Here is a 16,636-nt window from a genome sequence, read left to right on the forward strand (position 1 = left end):
TTGGCTCCCTGACTAGATTGTATAGTCATTCTACAAAACACTTGTGCCTGCGTCGGATTCGGCAGCAGATGGCAGCGATATCTCCTCATTTTCGCCACCGTCGATGTGTGCTGTACGTGGAGTAGAGTCAAAAGTTTCGATGATTCAAACCTTCACTCCTTCAAAAGCTTCAAAATATTGTCTGGAATGGTTGTTGTTCTGATCCATGCACAGGCTGAAGTGCTTGTCAATATAAGCCATTGTACCTTTATTTTGGCGACATCTTTGGTGAATTTACCCTGACCGGAAATCTTATTGTCGCTAACGGAACTATTCTACTCACAAGAGTTTCAACTCACAGGATATTGGTTAGCGTGTGGACACGAGCTCATTTTTAGTATAGCTATTATTATTATTATTATTATTATTTGCCAATACCAGGGTGAGTTGACGTTCCTATTACTTTTATTCTTATTCTTATTAGTGCCTGCAGTAACGCTGAATGGATTGACCCAGAATGGCATTGTAATAAATACCTCCCAAGTCCCAACCTATTTTCTTAATTGAATAGAGCTGGTTCACTAGCGTGCTAACTTATTAATTATTGTGGGATTCATTTTTGACGTAGCCTACTCTTTTGGATTGTCTTATCCAGACAACGAGAGGCGTCTTGTTAGACAGGGCGCTCAGTACACATCCGCTGGATCCTAATAGTATATCTGTCTCATCACGAGTAAACTAGCTAACATTGCAGGATAATCTTTAGCTGCTAAAGACCTGCCGGTTTGGACAAAAGTGGTGTATTTCGGAGTATTATCCTTAATGCATTTGTGCGTGACGTTAACGTTGCTAACGCATTTCATTTGTAAAGCAAGATACCCTTAACATTTTAATTTAAAGGGTCCAAACAGCGTTGACATCATTGTCTGATTAGCTCATTTGCTGTACAGTACATTTCTATGTTTTGTGGTAGGCTATACGTTCCATTTGACCTCGAGTTGCAGGTCATTTCTAGTTACGAACCAGAAATTACAAATGGAATGCCCCCTGAAGTCATAAATACGGTGGTCGACAGTTGCAAACGACGTGCAACTTCTGACAACACATGCAAATCAACAAAACATGTGCAAATAGACAAAACACAAACAACTTAAGAAAACATCGTAATGACGTCATGTTCATTTGACAACACGTGCTCATCATTTAGAAAACGTCCTGCAAATTCAGACATTAACATTAACATTAACATTTTAGAAACATGCAATTCAGAAATGCCCTACAAAACTCACAACACAACGGAAGTGTTTCCAGGGGGACCCTTAAAAGTGATGAACACCTCTGAACAGATGGACATCACATTTTAGTGCCATTAAAATGTTAAGATAAAGTGACAGGTCTTAGCTGGTGAGAATGCGTGCGCTATAGGCCAAGGCTACTGTGAGCAATGGAAGATGATGAATAGCCTTAATGAATATAGAGTAAGACGAAGCAAATAGCCTCATAGCCTAATGAAATACGTACTACAAATTAAAGCAGTATCTTTGCAACATGTTGTAAATTAATCTGTATGAAAACACGTACATTCGCAAAGAGGAGAAACAATTAGATTGACAATGAGATGTTAGGCCTACATTTACTTGGATTTGCTTCTTGGTGACGTTATTGCATCTCTTAGTTACAATGCACAATTATTCTTTCGCAATTGAGAGCTCCATTTCATAACATTGCAACGTGAAATGCCACAAAAAGTGGCTTAGGATTGTTTGTGAATAGGTCTTAGTGAATTAGGAGTCCTCTCGACTTCTTTTAAACTGTCCCAGACTTACTACTTTTAAGGTTAAAATGCTTTGTAAATTACTCTTAGTCAAAACAATTAGCAGTCCTAAAGTTATGAGTGACACAGCCATTATTTTTAGGAGTTAAACTTTCTCCTAAATTCTCTAGTTAGGAGTTACTTTTAGCCTTAAAATTCTTTGTGAATACGGGCCCTGATCATTCAGAGCCAGAACTTTAAAACAGGAGCTAGCTGTCGCTGTCACACACCCCTTTGCCATATGTTCCCCTGAGGGACCCTTCCGTTATGTTGTGAGTTTTGGAGTGCGTTTCTGAGTTGCTTGTGTTATGAATTGGCAGCAAAATGTAAATGTTATCTGAATTTGATGTGGCGTGTTTTCTAAATGATGTGCATTAGGGTGGTCCTTATATAGGCCAATATTTTTTTGTTGTTGCAAAATGTTGCAAAGGTGTCTTAACCTCTTAAACAGACATGGAATGACCCGCCTCTTTTTTCTCTCACTTTCTCAGGGTAGCCTCCTGATAATTTGCTCTGCTTCTGGCTTGTGTCTTCACATTGCCCCAAATGCTTTCTCCACATTTTACAGTAGCTACATTTTGTACCACATTTGTTCAGTGAATCTTTTGTAAATTGGTTTTACAATTACCGTCAGGCCCTCCTTGTCTTTGTTATCGCCTGGCTCACCTCATCTTGCAGCCATTCACTCCCTTCATCTTCATCAACACTCCCAACAGAATTCTTAACCTTTTTGACCTCTATGTGTCCAGTTAGTCTAAATAATGACTTATAGTCCGGTGCGACTTATACATGTTTTTTTTCCCTCTTCATGACACATTTTTTTGACTGATGCGACTTATAGTCTGGAAAAAGAGGTAGTTGGGAAATTACGGTAAACTGCTCACAATATACTTTGTGGCAATGTGGGTATCACAGAACAGAGATTACTGACTATTCTGTCTATTATATTGTAATTATATTACTATAATATACACCCTTTTATTTCTTAAGACAAATTAATCACTGTATATGAAGAGCCTTTCATTAGGAATCTAGAAAGTTAGGACTATTCAAATGTATAATGCCAAACCTTGATTAGAACCTTCTTATGGGAAAACATTTTTACATTGTGTTTGTAAAAAATCACTATCGACCGACATATCGGTTATTGTTTTTTGAAAAATCTAAATAGTGAAATCAGTTTCGGCCTTCAAAATCCCAATCCCATTTTGGTCAAGGTCTATAGAGACAAATTAACACACACACACACACACATGCAGACACGCATCCACACGCACAGACACACACATGCACACATACACACAACCAGACACAGGCATGCGTGCACGCACACACACAGGCAGGCACACATGCACACACACGGGCATGCGCATACAAGCATCCACAAAAGTTGTAAAAGTAGGAGATGGAGACAAATTTACAAGGATGAGAGGGAGAGGATGTACAGGACTGAGCGGTGGTGATATTTTGTATAGTCTCCACTGATTTGTCTACAGTCATTGTCAAAATTGTTGGCACCCCATGCTAAAGTTGACTAAAAAGAGGAATATAAAATCATCTTTTGGACATTGATTTTAGTGGCTTATGTAATAAAATTAGGAAAAATCCAACCTTTAAGGACACACCAATTTTCTATGTGAATGAATAATGTATCATAAATAAATAAATGTTCTTCCCAAAATACTCGGGTCAAAAATCTTGTCACCCCTATGTAACCCTATGGTAATTTAACACATAGGGTTAACATAGGGGCAGGCAGTTTTTTATTTTTAAAGGCTACTTATTTCATGGATCCAGGATACTATGCATCCTGATAAAGTTCCCTTGGTCTTTAGAACTAAAATTGACCCACATCATCACACACCCTTCACCATACCTAGAGATAGGCATGGTGTTTTGTTCAGTTTTGTTCAGTTAGCCTATTAGCTTGTTTGATTTGCATTGAGTTCAATGAGCATCAAACAGGCTAATAGGCTAACTGAATTTTTTTTTAACTATTGCGCTTGTCTTGATGTTACAGTGGTGATATGTACTGTAGGTCTAATCGAGTGCCTGTCACTTTAAGAGGAACGTGAAAGTTAATTAGATTTCATTCTCAAGGATTTTGGCTAAAGGAAAATAATAGAGCATAGTCTCATGCAATGTTCCCTCTAATTTTTTTCAGCACTGAGCAAAAATTTTTTTTTCTGAGCGCAGGTTTTACCGCTGTGAGCAATTCGCAACCACGCGACCTGCCAAAAATGACCATGCCCCCCCCCCCATATATATACTGTATATATATATATATATATATATATAATTTACATGACAATAATGAGAAAGTAATTTAAAGACGGTTAATATGATACTGTTTAATTCATTTATAATGGTGCACTGTCACTTTAAGACTCTTGCCGGCGCACTCTGCTGTGCCTATGGCCTTCTCACAGTCTATTATAATGCTCAGGAGTGCATTACTCTTTGCGTTTTTCTTTAAAACGTTTCTTATAAAATGGAGGTATCAGTTATCAACAATGACAAGCCAGCTGGATCCCTGTTGTGCACGCTCAAACGCGTTCCCAATCAAATGAGTAACATAACGTAAATTAGATCTATTGCAATGGAGATTATAAAGACTATAATCTCTATGTAACATGCTGCGTTCTCTAAGAATTGCAAACGTTCTCTAAGAATAGTGTAAAGCAGTTTGCTGTAACGTTTACCAACGCTGTTGCTGGGAAAAATAGCGAACAGCCAATGATAACCTATCGGGCAAAATCTATGATAGACTAATGCATGCTCGGCGGGCTGCATTAAAGTGCGTGACGGGCCGTAGTTAGAACATCCCTGCTTTAGGTAATCAAGCTTCCACTCGGACAAAGGTTTACCACTAGCGAACTCCCCTTTCGCTTTTGCCTCTGAGCAAATATGTAAATATCTCTGAAAGTTTTATCCTACCTGGACCATCTTTTGTGTCAGTTTGGACTATTTCATCTAGCCACTCATTTTTAAATGTTAGGCAGACCTTTTTCTGGAGCACCTGCTCAGCCTTTCTTTTCGTCATGGTACCCGCCAAGAGCCTTAATACTTTGTTTGTAACGTTGTCTACATCCGACTTGGTTGTCAGACATGTCAGTATTTTAAATGTTTGTTAACTAGGCTACATCGCGTTTGATAGTCACATTTTTAACCCCTGAAAAAAAAAAAAAAAGTTTGTGCGGTCTGAAAAATATGCGCGGTCTGAAAAATCTGTTGCGCGGCCACTTCGACGGGCCTGCGCATCCGCGCACGCGCGCAGCTTAGAGGGAACAGTGGTCTCATGATATGTTTTCATTATGTTTCCGTCATTACATAAAATAAATGTTCGAAAAACTAACAAGCCAAAGACAATATGCCTGGGATATGTGTTTTGCAATGTTGATTTCTATGATTTTGGTGAGTACTACATTAATTATAGAACGTGCACATTAAAAAGACTCAGAGTGCTACATGATACAATACACGACTTGTGGTGATGTTCCGCCTTTTAAAAGCAGGTGTAGCCTAATCCGAATCAGGGTTAAATCCATCAATTAGACACACCGAGTCAGTAGGGTATCAGTTTTGCAACCTACCAGCCCTATGTCAAATGCAGGCAACATGAGGGAGGGAGCGCACCAAAGTCAATAATGAACGAATCCGAGAAACTCCTCAAAGTCATACCTTCCGATATCTCCTCGCTATCAAAGTCCTCCACGGGTGTTCGAAAAATTTAAAAACAATGTCACGAGGAACAAGACTACACGACACTCCCTCGTGTCTGTTCTGATGCATTTCATTGGCCCAGAGGCCGATACCTGATGCAAAAAAACCCTTAAATGCTAAAATTGACGTATACGCTTTCCCGGCTTCAATGGTAGAACGACGCAACAGCGCTCCCGGCCTTAATGGTAGAAATGCGCCAATGCTTTCCCGGCCTAAATGGGTTAAGCCATTAAAATCAATTTCCAAAAGATGATTTTATATTCCTCTTTTTAGTCAACTTTAGCATGGGGTGCCAACAATTTTGACAATGACTGTATACATTAAGTAACATTAGGCTAATTCAATTATTTTGTTAACCTAGACATTTGCCATTTTAGCGGTTCCTGAGATATGAAATTTATGACGTGCAGTGGTCCCCAAAGACAAAAATGCAGGAAATGTGGTACTGCACACATTTGGAAAAGTGATATTGCATGTCAAATTTCGTGAACTTTGAACTTAATGAAGTATGTCGGTACCTTTACATGTACGCATTGTGCTTGGCCAATATACATTTTCTGCTTTTGCTGATTGAAGTTATTTTCCCACCCTGTAGATTACAATGATTCGCAGATCCAGGATCAGTGTACGGCCTAATGTGCGGCCTGGCAACAGATCAGCAACTACTTCTCAGGACACATCCCAGAAGAATCAAAGCTTTTCTTTACAGTCTTCTGTGGGCTTAGAACTGACTGAACCAGCACCAGAACATCCTTTGTTTACTGAAGCAGGCAAAAGTTACACAGAGCACCCCGAGACAGCTGCCTCTTGCCAGTGAGTCAATGCATTTGAAAATAACATTGATTGATTTCAAAGATGAAATAATGTCTGCAAGTATGCATGGTACTTCTGGCATTTATGATACTTTGTGTGTGTCATCAGCCTGTTTCTATGTGGGGGGTGAATCAGATGAATAGGGTACATCAGATGAATAGGGTAAATGTACTGATAATTGGAAAAACGACTTATTACTTTCAGATTCAGGGTGTTTTCACACCTGGTCCCCTTTAAAAGAACCAAACTCAGTCCTCTTTAAGTGGACCAAAAAGTGGACCAACAGAAAAATAACTCAATTCTTTTTGTGCTCACACTGTGAGTTTATGAGAACGAGGACTGGGTTCTCTTCCTGGTCCAGTTAAGCTTTGTTGGGGCCTCAGTCCTCTTTCTGTTCACACCAGGTCCTCTAGAGAGCTCTCAGACCCCTACTGCACTGAATCAGAGAGGGTTAAAGCGGAGCGAGAGGCCCCAACGTTCAACCATTTCCGCGCTTTATTATTGCAATGGGGTTGGGAGGGAATCCCCCTATATGCAGACCAGAGTAAGCCCTCGCTGCATTAATGTCAATGGGAGACTTGTGGAATGTTATCAATAAATCGTCATTATGGCTTTTTGGATTTGTTGACGGTATTTTGGACAATTTTGTCATAATCTGTCAGTTGTTCCGATTAGGGATGGCGAAAAATACACATTTTCTTGACCGACCACCGAGGCTCATTAGCCGGTTGAAACCGGTTAACCGATTCGTTTAAAATAAATTATGCTATTTGAAATAACAGCCACGCAATTTCTCAACTCTCATCTGTCTGTCCCCCGCTCATACACACAGCCCCGGCGCCGCCCTTTAACTCACGTCACTTTTTAAAATCCTACAGCGCCAAACATGAGTCCTGCAAACCAAGGAGCTTGTAAGTGGAGGACAAATGGTTCCTTTGCTCTGAAAATGGTTTGGGTACAAGGTGATCGCGTTGCAAATGAAGGCGTTTGTCTAGCGTTAGAAGCTCATTTGAAGCTGAAATGGCCGCGGCTCACTTATGAAAATGACAGCTCCGAAGAGACGCAGCTTAGTTTGAGGAAGTGCTAACAATAATAACGAAAGATGATCATTACCTTATCTGTTACCATTGATGACCCTTCCTGAAATGTAGATGTAATGTCTTTCCAAATCTAAGCCCATCTTATGCGGAAAGTTGCCTGGACTGCAACACTGTAAAACCAATGGATGGATAAAACAGCGCACTTCCAGATTGCAAAAGACGCACCGGTCACCGCTGTGACCAGCGCTGCCAAATGTTTTTATTGGTTCATTACGTAGCCTAGCCTACAAGCAGGCGTTATGAAAAATTGAGTGTGAGGGATAATTTGTTAACTTCATGCAAAAAAATATCTTCTTGGAATGAGATGGCTAGCTGTAGTAGCGTTTAGTCCACTGTCGTTAGCCTAATTTAAAGATGCCTCTTTTTTTTTTTAACCGACTAGCGACAACTTTGGTCGGCTAATGTGGATACGGTCAAACATCGGTCAAACAGTCACCGGTTAACATCCCTAGTTCCGATCATTTCAAGCCTAATAGTGTAATTTTTAGTGTTAATAAAAAAACTTAATATCAGACTAGCATATAGAGGAAGTCTATTGGACCTCGTATCACTCAATCATCCTGCAGGAAGTGCCAAAACTGGCCAAACCAGAGGCGACAGACTGTACGAACTACTGTGGCGACATTGCTATGCTGCTGCCGGTTACTGTCTGGTTGCTAGCTAGCTAGCTTGCCGCTTAGCTAAGGTAACATTTTAAAGGAGCAGTGTAATTTCTTTGAAGTGACAACTACCTGAATAACATTAGTGACAATAGTTAAAGTGGGTAATTTATAGTCCAATGAACTTGCAACGGTATACAGTTTAAGCAGAGTCTTTCAACTGTTAGTGACCTGGCAGCGCATAGCTGTATTGTTGGTTAATGCCATTCACTTACATAGCTTTTTAAGCTGGTGTTTGCTAGCTAGTTAGCTCGGTTCACAGACTAATTCAATTATTCAGTCCGTGTCCTATAGAATGATTCATTAGCCCCTTTCACATTCAGAAACGATACATTAGCGTTTAAGAAATAGCGGGTTCAGGGGATTTCGCAATGTGAAAGGTAGACGTGTTTTGGTCCCGGGGTTGTTTGAAGCCGGTTTCAGAGGCGAGTTACTGTCATGCTAATGCTACGTGGTTTAGTTTCCAAATGATGGCGGGCCACTTATGTTATGTTATTTGAATGCAAAATGAGGTCCTTTTGTCTGTTGAAGTCATATTTTTGGGTGTTGAGTCCTGAACAACTGCTGCTCTGACAGTTAGCTCGTTGGCTAGTTAGCTAGCATTAGGCAAACATTCTAAAAAGACGTGCTGACAGCAGACGGTTTTGGTAACCTAGCAACAATAAACATTTGACCGAAGTGCTGAGAAAAGGAGGTTCAGGGAACTCTCCGCATAAAAAATGCGATTGTTGGACATAGCCATAGATATATTGACACAGCAAAGTTGTCTTGTCTCTTGTGTGTTTCCTGTATTTTAACCTCCTGCCTTGACAAATACGTCATCAGTCACACACCCTTAATAGCGGGGTAGACCTCTGTTCCTTTCATATTCAACACGCCTCGGCAATAATACTACCCCCCGAGACAGGTTCCGAGGCGGGTTGACTCCCCACCCCGTGTCGTCAGTGTGAAAGGAACAGCCTTAACGTTAAATTCGGCTGATTTAGCATTAAATTCGGTGAATGTGAAAGGGGCTTTTGGTATCATGCATGATTTTAGATAGTAATACTGTAAACACAATTATGTTTATCTGCTCTTATCATGTTTAGAGAGAGAGAGACTTTATTTAGTGACTACTGTCCTGTTTTGCTCCCATAGTAACGTATTGTGTTGCAGGAAACTCAGCAAGATACGTCGTCGTAGTTCATGTCCATAGACCTCTGAAGTTCGCCTACAAAAAAGCTACCACCTTTGCCATATGAGGAGATACGGTATCTGACGATTTTTCGTATTGGGATTTAACATGGGGATTTTGAATTATCACACCTGTTAACCCTCTAACCGCCCAAGGCGCCGTACGGCAACAAGCAACAACACTGATTAAAACAGACGGTAGATCCGAGTAGGGTGACAAATCGCCTTTGTAAAAAAAAGACGCATTTCCTGTTTATAACGCGGAAGTGAAATGTGCGATCGCTATGCACAAATTGAAGCAGAAAAACGGCAAATGTTAAAAAACAAAGTCGTGTGTTATGAAGTTTTGGGTCTGTAAGTCACCTACTCTGATTCTGAAGGAGAATATCTGCCTTTTGAATATTATGATTGGTCGTTCATTGGCAGTGACAGTCAAGATGCGTCTGTGAATGGAGGTGGGTCTTTGCGTGTGTACGTCAGTGTTTACCTGCAGCAATGTTGACCAAAGGGTTCAAATAAGCATGGTGTGCTTGGTGCCAGTGATAATCATGATGATAGTGTCTGTAATTGACATGGTACAGACAGCAGGTCTAGTAAAAATAGGGCTCTGAAGAACTACAAAGTCATCCGCGATAGGAACTGATTTGACCAGGCTACTTTATTATATAGTAACATAGGGATTGTGGTAATACTATTAGTTTACTATTGTTGGTTTACATGTGGCTGTGGTCCTGTTTGTTTGTTATGTCGGAGAAATTACAAAAATCAAAGTAAAACTGCTCAAATGTGTTCAACAAACAGTATTTACTGAAATGTGCATAATTTGACGCTATTGCCATTTTGTGACGTCATAATATGCACATTAGATGAGTAAATTTACTCCCTTTATAAACTTTAGTTCATACTCAATGATTTTCACATTTACAGTAGGACTTTATCTCTGACCACTTTCAAGCCATGGCCTTATGAATTTTTTATGCAAAAATCCAAAAAAACCCGGGCGGTTAGAGGGTTAAACTCTCGCGGGGATTTCGCAGGGAAATTCAGGTGTTTTCCTGAACAAACTTTTGTCCTCTGCCTTCGAGAAGATACTGTGATCACCGGTGCGTGAAGGCGGCAGACTTTGATTTTTGCTACCCCAGAGCTAACTTGCCATGCAACTTGCCATGAAGTTAGTTAGCCAGTTAGCTCTGGGGTAGCAAAAATCAAAGTGTGCCTACTTCACGTACTGGAGATCACAGTATGCACAAGAAGGCAGAGGACAAAAGTGTGTTCAGGAAAACGTCTGCATTTAAGACTTTCAAAATGCCCATGTTATTTTCCCATTGGAAAAATCGCCAGATACCGAATCTCAAAGATAGCAGCTATTTTTTTAGGCGAACTTCAGAGGTCTATGGGCGCAAAATAGGGATCACTTCCTCTGCATAAAGGGTGTGTGTCATGCGTGTCATGTCCATAGACTTCAATGGAACAGCTCTGCATAAAGGGGGATTTTGCCCCCCTCCCTCTTGCGATTCGGGTTCCAGGAAGTGACTTCTCATGAAGTATCTTGCTCCGCCTTAAGGATCTTTGGGTCCCGGCTGCGACGGTCACGTGACCAAGCTACGGCAAACGGAGAAGGTTAAACCACAGTGCAAAATGGCGAATGGGGACCCGGTGCGCTTTGTGTTCACAATGCCTGGATTAGGCGAACTGTACCTACGCGGACTTTTTAGCGAACCGTACTGAGACCACCTCCCGAGGTAGTCTCAGGGTGTTTTCACACCTGGTCCCTTTTAAAAGAACCAAACTCAGTCCTTTTTAAGTGGACCAAAAAGTGGACCAACAGAAAAAGAACTCAGTTCTTTTTGTGTTCACACTGTGAGTTTATGAGAAAGAGGACTGGGTTCTCTTCCTGGTCCAGTTAAGCTTTGTTGGGGCCTCAGTCCTCTTTCTGTTCACACCAGGTCCTCTAGAGCTCTCAGACCCCTACTGCACTGAATCAGAGAGGGTTAAAGCGGAGCGAGAGGCCCCAACGTTCGACCATTTCCGCATTCTATTATTTCAATGGGATTGGGAGGGAATCCCTCTATGCAGACCAGAGTAAGCCCTCGCTGCATTAATGTCAATGGGAGACTTGTGGAATGTTATCAATAAATTGGTCATTATGGCTTTCTGGATTTGTTGACTCCATTTTGGACAATTTTATCATGATCTGTAAGTTGTTCCAATCATTTCAAGCCTAATAGTGTAATTTTTAGTGTATGGATCTGTTTGTTAAGAAAATAACTTAATATCAGACTATGCTGCTGCTGGTTACTGTCTGGTTTCTAGCTAGCTAGCTAGCTAGCTAGCCGCTTAGCTAAGGTAACATTTTAAACGGAGCAGTGTAATTTCTTTTAGGTCTATGGTAATTTCTTTTAAGTGACAACTACCTGAATAACATTAGTGACATTAGTTAAAGTGGGTAGTTTGCAAGTCCAATGAACTTGCAATGGTATATACAGTTTAAGTAGAGTCTTTCAACTATAGTGACTGACCTGGCAGCGCATAGCTGTATTGTTATGGTTAATGCCATTCACTTACATAACTTTTTTAGCTGGCGTTTGCTAGCTAGCTAGCTCGGTTCACAGACTAATTAAATTATTCAGTCCGTGTCTGATTCATTGGTATCATGCATGATTTTACACAGTAATACTGTCAACACAATTATGTTTATCTGCTCTTATCATTTTACGAGAGAGAGAGTTTATTTAGTGACTACTGTCCCGTTTTGTATTGTGTTGCAGTATCTTGATAGTAATGAACGATCTTTGACTGAATCCTGAGTCCCGGCTGAGACGGTCACGTGACCAAGCTATGGCAAACGGAGAAGGTTAAACCACAGTGCAAAAAGGCGAATGGGAACCCGGTGCGCTTTGTGTTCACAATGCCTGGATTATGCGAACTGTACCGCGGACTTTTTAGCGAACCGTACTGAGACCACCTCCCGAGGTAGTCTCAGTTCGGTTCGTTTTAAAGGGGTCTGAGTACGGTTGGAGTGTTCACATATGCGCAAAAAATGCTGAGTCATCGATCTGAGTTCGTTTAGATGGCTGAAAGGGACCAAGTGTGAAAACACCCTCAGTTCGGTTCGTTTTAAAGGGGTCTGGGTACGGTTGGAGTGTTCACATATGCGCAAAAAATGCTGAGTCATCGATCTGAGTTCGTTTAGATGGCTGAAAGGGACCAAGTGTGAAAACACCCTTAGCGTACCATACTGAGACCACCTCCCGAGGACTTAAAAAATGCTGAGTCATCGATCTGAGTTTGTTTAGATGGCTGAAAGGGACCAAGTGTGAAAACACCCTCAGTTTCAGTTGTGTTGTTTACATATAAAAAGAAAAAAAAATGGAACACCTTTTGATACTTGCAGAGTGGGCATGTTTTCTAACAATAACGCTAAAAATGTTAACTATGCTAACAATGCTAATTATGCTAACAATGCTGACAAGGTTGATTAGCTAACTTAGCTAATCATTTCTAGCAGTTATGCTAAACATGCTAACTATGCTAACCACGTTGATTAGCTAACTTAGCTAAAGATTTCTAACAGTTATGCTAACCATGCTAACTACTTAACTTGCTAGTGAGGACTTTTATTTTGAAAGAGTAGTTGCTAGGGTATCCATGGTGCCCACTATCAGGAATAAAGAAGTTACTGTAGTATAATCATGTTGGTTGCTATGGAAACTGTCATAAATGCTTAATTTTGATGGTTGCTATGTTGGTTGCTAGGTACATGGAGGTCTCATGTAGTTAACTGGAGGCATAGTTGGTGATAACTGACAGTTGGAATGGTTTAACAGTTAAATAGTTGAGTAGTTTCAATGGTTAAATGATTTAATAGTGTATTATTGCAGTGAGGACTTTTATTTTGAAACGGTTGTGGAAAGAGGAAACAGTTTAACAGGATATGTAGTCTTCACAGAGAGATTGGCTATGTCCAGAAGTCAAGTGTGCACGCTGGGCAGTGTGCATTTTCCGGAAGTTACGTCAGAATAGACTGTCCGAAAGTCAAGCGCTCTCACTAGTTGGGTGCTTCGTTTGGCGTGATTTCCAAGCGTGCATCGATGCATCTTTTTTGGCCTCAGATATCCCATAATCCATTGCGCAGCGCAGGTCAAGCTCCACATGTCATGCATATCGTCAACACAACCCCCTCCCCGAGTCAGGTGACGCCAACTAGTTAGTGCTGTCCAAATGTAGGTAGGGACGCATACTGAGGAGCGAGCTAACTAAGACGCTACTGGGAAGAGGTACTATCCAGCGTGCACGCTTGACTTCTGGACATAGCCATTGTATGCTTAAAGCCTGAGAGAGAGAGAGAGAGAGCTGCTGCAGGTGGGGCTGGCCACCTGGCATAACTTTATAATTGCTTAACGACCCGATTGTGATGTCATATAGGCCAATGTTAAGTCTATGGTGAAATGTTTAATAGTTTTTAATTTATAGTTTAAAAAGTATAAAAGTTACAAAGTTGAAAAATACATAGCAGCATGCCCCTATGGGTCATTCCGTGTCAAATCACCCAGTGCCGGAAAGTGACCCTCTCCGAAAAAATCTGAAATAAATCACAGGTGTTTGTAGACTAGACCTATGCACAAATCTGAAATAGTATACCTGGATCACTAATGGTTGAAAAACTACAGCCCTTTGAAGCTTCAAGTCATTTTAAGCATTGTGGTGAACAATCCTTTTTGGTCAACTTGCAACGTTATTGGTTCTTTTGGTATTTCACACACATCAGTGGAACTATGTGAATGGAAGCACATTTTCCTGTTGAATTAAGAAATCTAATCAGATGAGACGTGTCTTGTGTAATTTCCCCTCTGCAAAGTTCTGAAAATGGCTATAAATTCATTATGTGAAAAGACATCATCACTTTTGAAGGCTTCTCATTCGAAAGGTATGTGCCACAAATTTCATCAGGTTTTTTTCCCACTCATATATGGACTATAAGGTCATGTCCATGCATCAACTTTGGTTGTAATCATTGTCATATTGTCAGAGCATTTTGTTTTAATTGGGCTTGATTTTCAAAAAGCCTATTTTCGTCCTATCATTTCACCATGTGGACAGTTAACAGGATTTTTTTAAATTTTACCATATCACATTCTGTATTTGAGGATCATCTGTCCAAAATTTGGGCTTGTTGCTGAGTTTCTTTATTGGAGATATGATTTTTGGAAAATATTCTCTATAAATCCACTGAACTTGCATTGGATCTGCAGTACCACTTTGTACCAGAGATGGGAGTAAGTCACACATGTGCAAGTCTCAAGTAAGTCTCAAGTCTTAACCTTCAAGTCTCAAGCAAGTCCCGAGTCGTTTTTGTGAGGGTCGAGTCAAGTCAAGTCAAGTCATAGCTTAGGTCGAGTCAAGTCAAGTCAAGTCATAGCTTAGGTCAAGCAAGTCACAAGTCAAGTCATATACTGTAATAAGCTGGAAGACAACCGTCTTAAAACTTGAAGAGACGGCAGCCTATGTTTTATGTAGCCCTCCTTTGCACAAAAGGGCTAACAAATAGAAGAAGGGGATATAAGGCTAAAGAATAATTTTAAATACTCACTAGGACCAGCATGATCAGAATTACTAGGAACGACTACAGGGCCTGGTGTACCAAACAATAATTACCAGACAGAGTACTCAACACGGTAGTTTATCATGGGAAGAGCAGCAAACCACTTCCTTTTATTTACAACCATTTTTTCGATATGTTGCAAAAGACAGTCCTTTTTTTATGTACGTTGCAAAAGACAAAAGACAAAGAAGTGCAAGAAGGAATGAACTTGAACAAATACAACAGCTAGCGCTAACAAACTAACAGCTACATTGATGTGGTAGACCAGGGATGGGCAACTTTCATGACTAAGAGGGCCACAATTTTTTATCATCACCATCAGAGGGCCAAATGTGGCTGCGCACTATCGCACATCTGACATGAGAGAAGCTACAAAATAATTCTGAATAAGAATTAAATGTATAACATACAGTATATACATTTCATTTTTTCATGCTCAAATGCATTTTTAATAGGCCTATACATTCCCTAACTACAAATACAAATATTTTACAGCCACATGAGTGAAAAGTATTAATTTCAGTGCAAAGGGCTCACATAAATCACCATTCAATGATAGCACAAAACTGAAAACCAGTTAGTGCAACATAGCCTCAATGCATTTATGCTCCCACTCCATTTAAGAATAGACATTTCCTAACGTCCATGGTGAGAGTAGATGTGATGTAACATCCATCACATCTGTAGCCTATCCAACGCAAAGAAGTAGCCTACTTGTAGTCATGCATGATTTGTCTCAGCTTGCCCTCGACATTATCGAGAATGTCAACAATTATGTGCGTCGGGACAAAGACCGTTTCGAAGTTTGTATCTCCACCAAGGAGGTTAGGCTATGTTTTTATCGGGGTTTGTTGGTTTGTCTGTATATATTTGTTTGTTCGCAAGATAACTCAAAAAGTTATGGATGGATGCAAGAGGAGGTGATGTATTCGCTTGGAGGAGGTTATTTGCGCACTCTGAGTGATTTTCTAGTAGACTTTGGACTAGCAACTAGCGCTAGCTAGACCTGATATGCCAAGTGAATCAATCTGCCAATTTCAGATAGGCTACCGTATTTCAGTCAAATTGTCTGTTATTTGATAGGCGGGATCAATGTGAAACTAAGTCAATATGATAAAACTTACTGTGATGCAAACAGTGCTCTTGTCACGTTTTACTGATGGAGATGGGATGTTAGCTGCCAGCTAACGTTAGATTAAAAATAATGTGAAATCAGCTAGAGACATTTCTTACTTTTCTTTGTGTAGTCGGAAATGGCGGATAACATTTGACGTGGTGCTGGATGTGTCGGATATTTTTGCGCTGTACACCTTGCACTCGGCGAATCGTTTGTTTTGTTGAGTTGAATAGTCTTTAAATCCAAATGTTATGATTTTGGGAACACTGGCTGCTGCAGTAGCAGTAGAATAGTGATGGCGAACTGACCGATGAGTCGGTTAATTAACCCGATTCGTGTCAGTGAATCGGAAGAATCGAGTGCCACACGTCAATGAACCGACTCACTGCTGTTTTTTTTGTTGTTTTTTTTTACCACATTCGTGGCGGCGCGCTTCGCACGAGCTGTGTGCGTCAGTGCAATCGGTGGTACCTGTTTGCTAGGTGGTTTTCTTCTGCTACTGTGTGTGTAGTAATCTAGCTCATCAGCGCCTCCACTGGAGTGGTGGTAGAATCAATCAGGAAATGGGGTACTGATAGCAAATAGCAAGAAGCAGACCGAAAGAATTGTTGACTGAACGAGTTGAAAAACGGTTGCGGTCGGTGAGAGCTAACTAAC

General features: G+C 40.6%; 1 protein-coding gene across 4 annotated transcripts in view; it reads left to right on the forward strand.

The window, feature by feature from the left end:
- The first annotated feature begins 306 nt into the window (after nt 1–306).
- zgc:162472 (uncharacterized protein LOC553495 homolog) overlaps nt 307–16,636 on the forward strand; it is a 138,734-nt gene continuing 122,404 nt past the window's right edge. For all 4 annotated transcript variants that reach the window (XM_062554604.1, XM_062554605.1, XM_062554608.1 and 1 more), the window contains exons 1-2: nt 307–421; nt 6,111–6,328. In XM_062554604.1, coding sequence (XP_062410588.1) covers nt 6,117–6,328 — 212 coding nt within the window. In that variant the 5' untranslated portion in view covers nt 307–421; nt 6,111–6,116. The remainder of the gene's footprint in view (nt 422–6,110; nt 6,329–16,636) is intronic.

Source organism: Sardina pilchardus, chromosome 14, assembly GCF_963854185.1.
Source record: "Sardina pilchardus chromosome 14, fSarPil1.1, whole genome shotgun sequence".
NCBI lineage: Eukaryota > Metazoa > Chordata > Actinopteri > Clupeiformes > Clupeidae > Sardina > Sardina pilchardus.